Raw genomic sequence first — 1863 nt, 5'->3', positions numbered from 1 at the left:
ATAAGAGTGGAATATTTATTTTGATAAATATTTTTAAATTATTTATTTCAGTAATTATTATAATTAATTTATTTATTAAAATTAAAAATCCTAATAAAAAGGCTTTTTGAAGAATGTAAAAAGCATTTTTTATTCTCTCCTTTTCTTATAGAAAAGCATGTCACAAGAGGCAAAAAGTAATAACATACACCTATATTATTATAAATCATCATCTTTTTCAATAAATCTGCATCTCACCATTTTTACTTTACTTCTATTATAAAATAAAGAAAATGATTAATTTATTCTGTTGTTCTAATTTAAAATTTTCTTTGTTTTGTACACAGGCAGGCACACGCACACATGCCCACACATACATATATATATTCAACAATAAAAACAAAATAATTGACTTGACATAATTAAAAAAAGAAAAGGAGTAAAAAAAACTCATATAAGAATAAAAGCGGAATAAAATATTATTTTAATCTTTAAATTTTAGACTGAACTTTAATTTTGTCATTAATATTTGAAACATTATATTTTTATTTTAAACGTGAAATACAATAATAAAATAAAAATATAATGAAATAAATATTTAAAACAAAATTAAAATGTTTTAAATTCTAAAGACAAAATTAAAATTTAACCAAATATTTAAAAATTAAAATAATATTTTATTCCATAAAAAGTACCTAGAATCACTATTCTTTCTTTTACTTATTTTCTTTTTTCTTTATTTGGGTACAAATTCCTTGAATGACTTTAGAAGCAAGGCGCACCAAGTGTGTGTGCGCCTATTATCTATATAAAAGTAGGTCCTTAAACTCTTCATTCCACTTTTCCTATGTCCCCTCACCTTCAACAACCAACAATGATATTCAAAGCACAATAATAATACTACTACTCTTCCACTCAAGACTTGAAAACCCTTCTTTGTTATCTCATATCTTTCTCAGTGCAAAAACCTTTTTCTTCCTTTTAATTTTTCCCCCCTCACCCTCTTTATTCCTCACTTTCACCACTCTTATAATATAGTCAACACTTTCTTACCTGTTTCATACTTAGCTTTCATCATCTTATTCCTCATACCATTATACCATTCCCGGCATTTAATTTTACATACCCAAAAGAAAAGTGAAAAAGAGAGAGAGAGAGAGAGAATAGAATAACGTAACCTATCTAATCTTCTTTATAATTATTCATTCCCTTCCCATCCTATTATATATTCTCTGTGCTATATATACAAACACATTCCTTGTAACACTTTTTTATTGTTTATTGTTATAATAATAATAATAAGAATCATGGGATTCTCTGAGAAGCCACCACAAATAATAGAAGGAGGAGGAGGGTTAGACTCATCAGATAACAATAACAGAAAATGGGTCATCGCCGGAACGTCTTTGAGAGCGCCATTGAAACCAATTTACACTGTGATTCCGGTGGATCAGAAAGCTAAACAACAAGAAGAAGAACAACAAGATGAGTTTTCAACTTCAACAACTCCAACGGGAAAAGAAGCAAGGGTTCCAACAACTTTGAACTGTCCACCGGCTCCGAGGAAGCCAAAATCTTCTCTCAAGTGCAACTACCACGGCGCCGGTGGTGGAGCTAAGGAGTTCTTCACTCCGCCGGACTTGGAAACTGTCTTCATTCGCCATGTTGTTGAAAGGGCTATTTGATTGATTTCATGTATATATATCACTCTAGTCTTGTATACTTATGCTATGGTGGTTATGGTAGCTATGATTCAAATTAAAGTAACATTTTTTTACTATTTAATAATGTTTTTTAAAAAATGTTGCTAAAAATAATGTTACTAAAATGTAAAAAGATGTGACTTTAATTTTAATAATCTTACGTAGTTTACTTTATATATAT

General features: G+C 28.7%; 1 protein-coding gene across 1 annotated transcript; it reads left to right on the top strand.

The window, feature by feature from the left end:
* LOC107641767 (cyclin-dependent protein kinase inhibitor SMR6-like) lies at window positions 792-1814 on the top strand. Its single transcript, XM_016345235.2, has one exon. The coding sequence runs from the start codon at window positions 1287-1289 to the stop codon at window positions 1662-1664; it is 378 nt and encodes a 125-aa protein (XP_016200721.1). The 5' UTR covers window positions 792-1286; the 3' UTR covers window positions 1665-1814.

Source organism: Arachis ipaensis, chromosome B05 (genome assembly GCF_000816755.2).
Source record: "Arachis ipaensis cultivar K30076 chromosome B05, Araip1.1, whole genome shotgun sequence".
Lineage (NCBI taxonomy): Eukaryota > Viridiplantae > Streptophyta > Magnoliopsida > Fabales > Fabaceae > Arachis > Arachis ipaensis.
This window is presented reverse-complemented; position numbering and strand designations above follow the sequence as displayed.

Coding starts and splice junctions, on each gene's coding strand:
- LOC107641767 (XM_016345235.2), top strand. CDS start 1,287: ATGGGATTCTCTGAGAAGCCACCACAAATAATAGAAGGAGGAGGAGGG.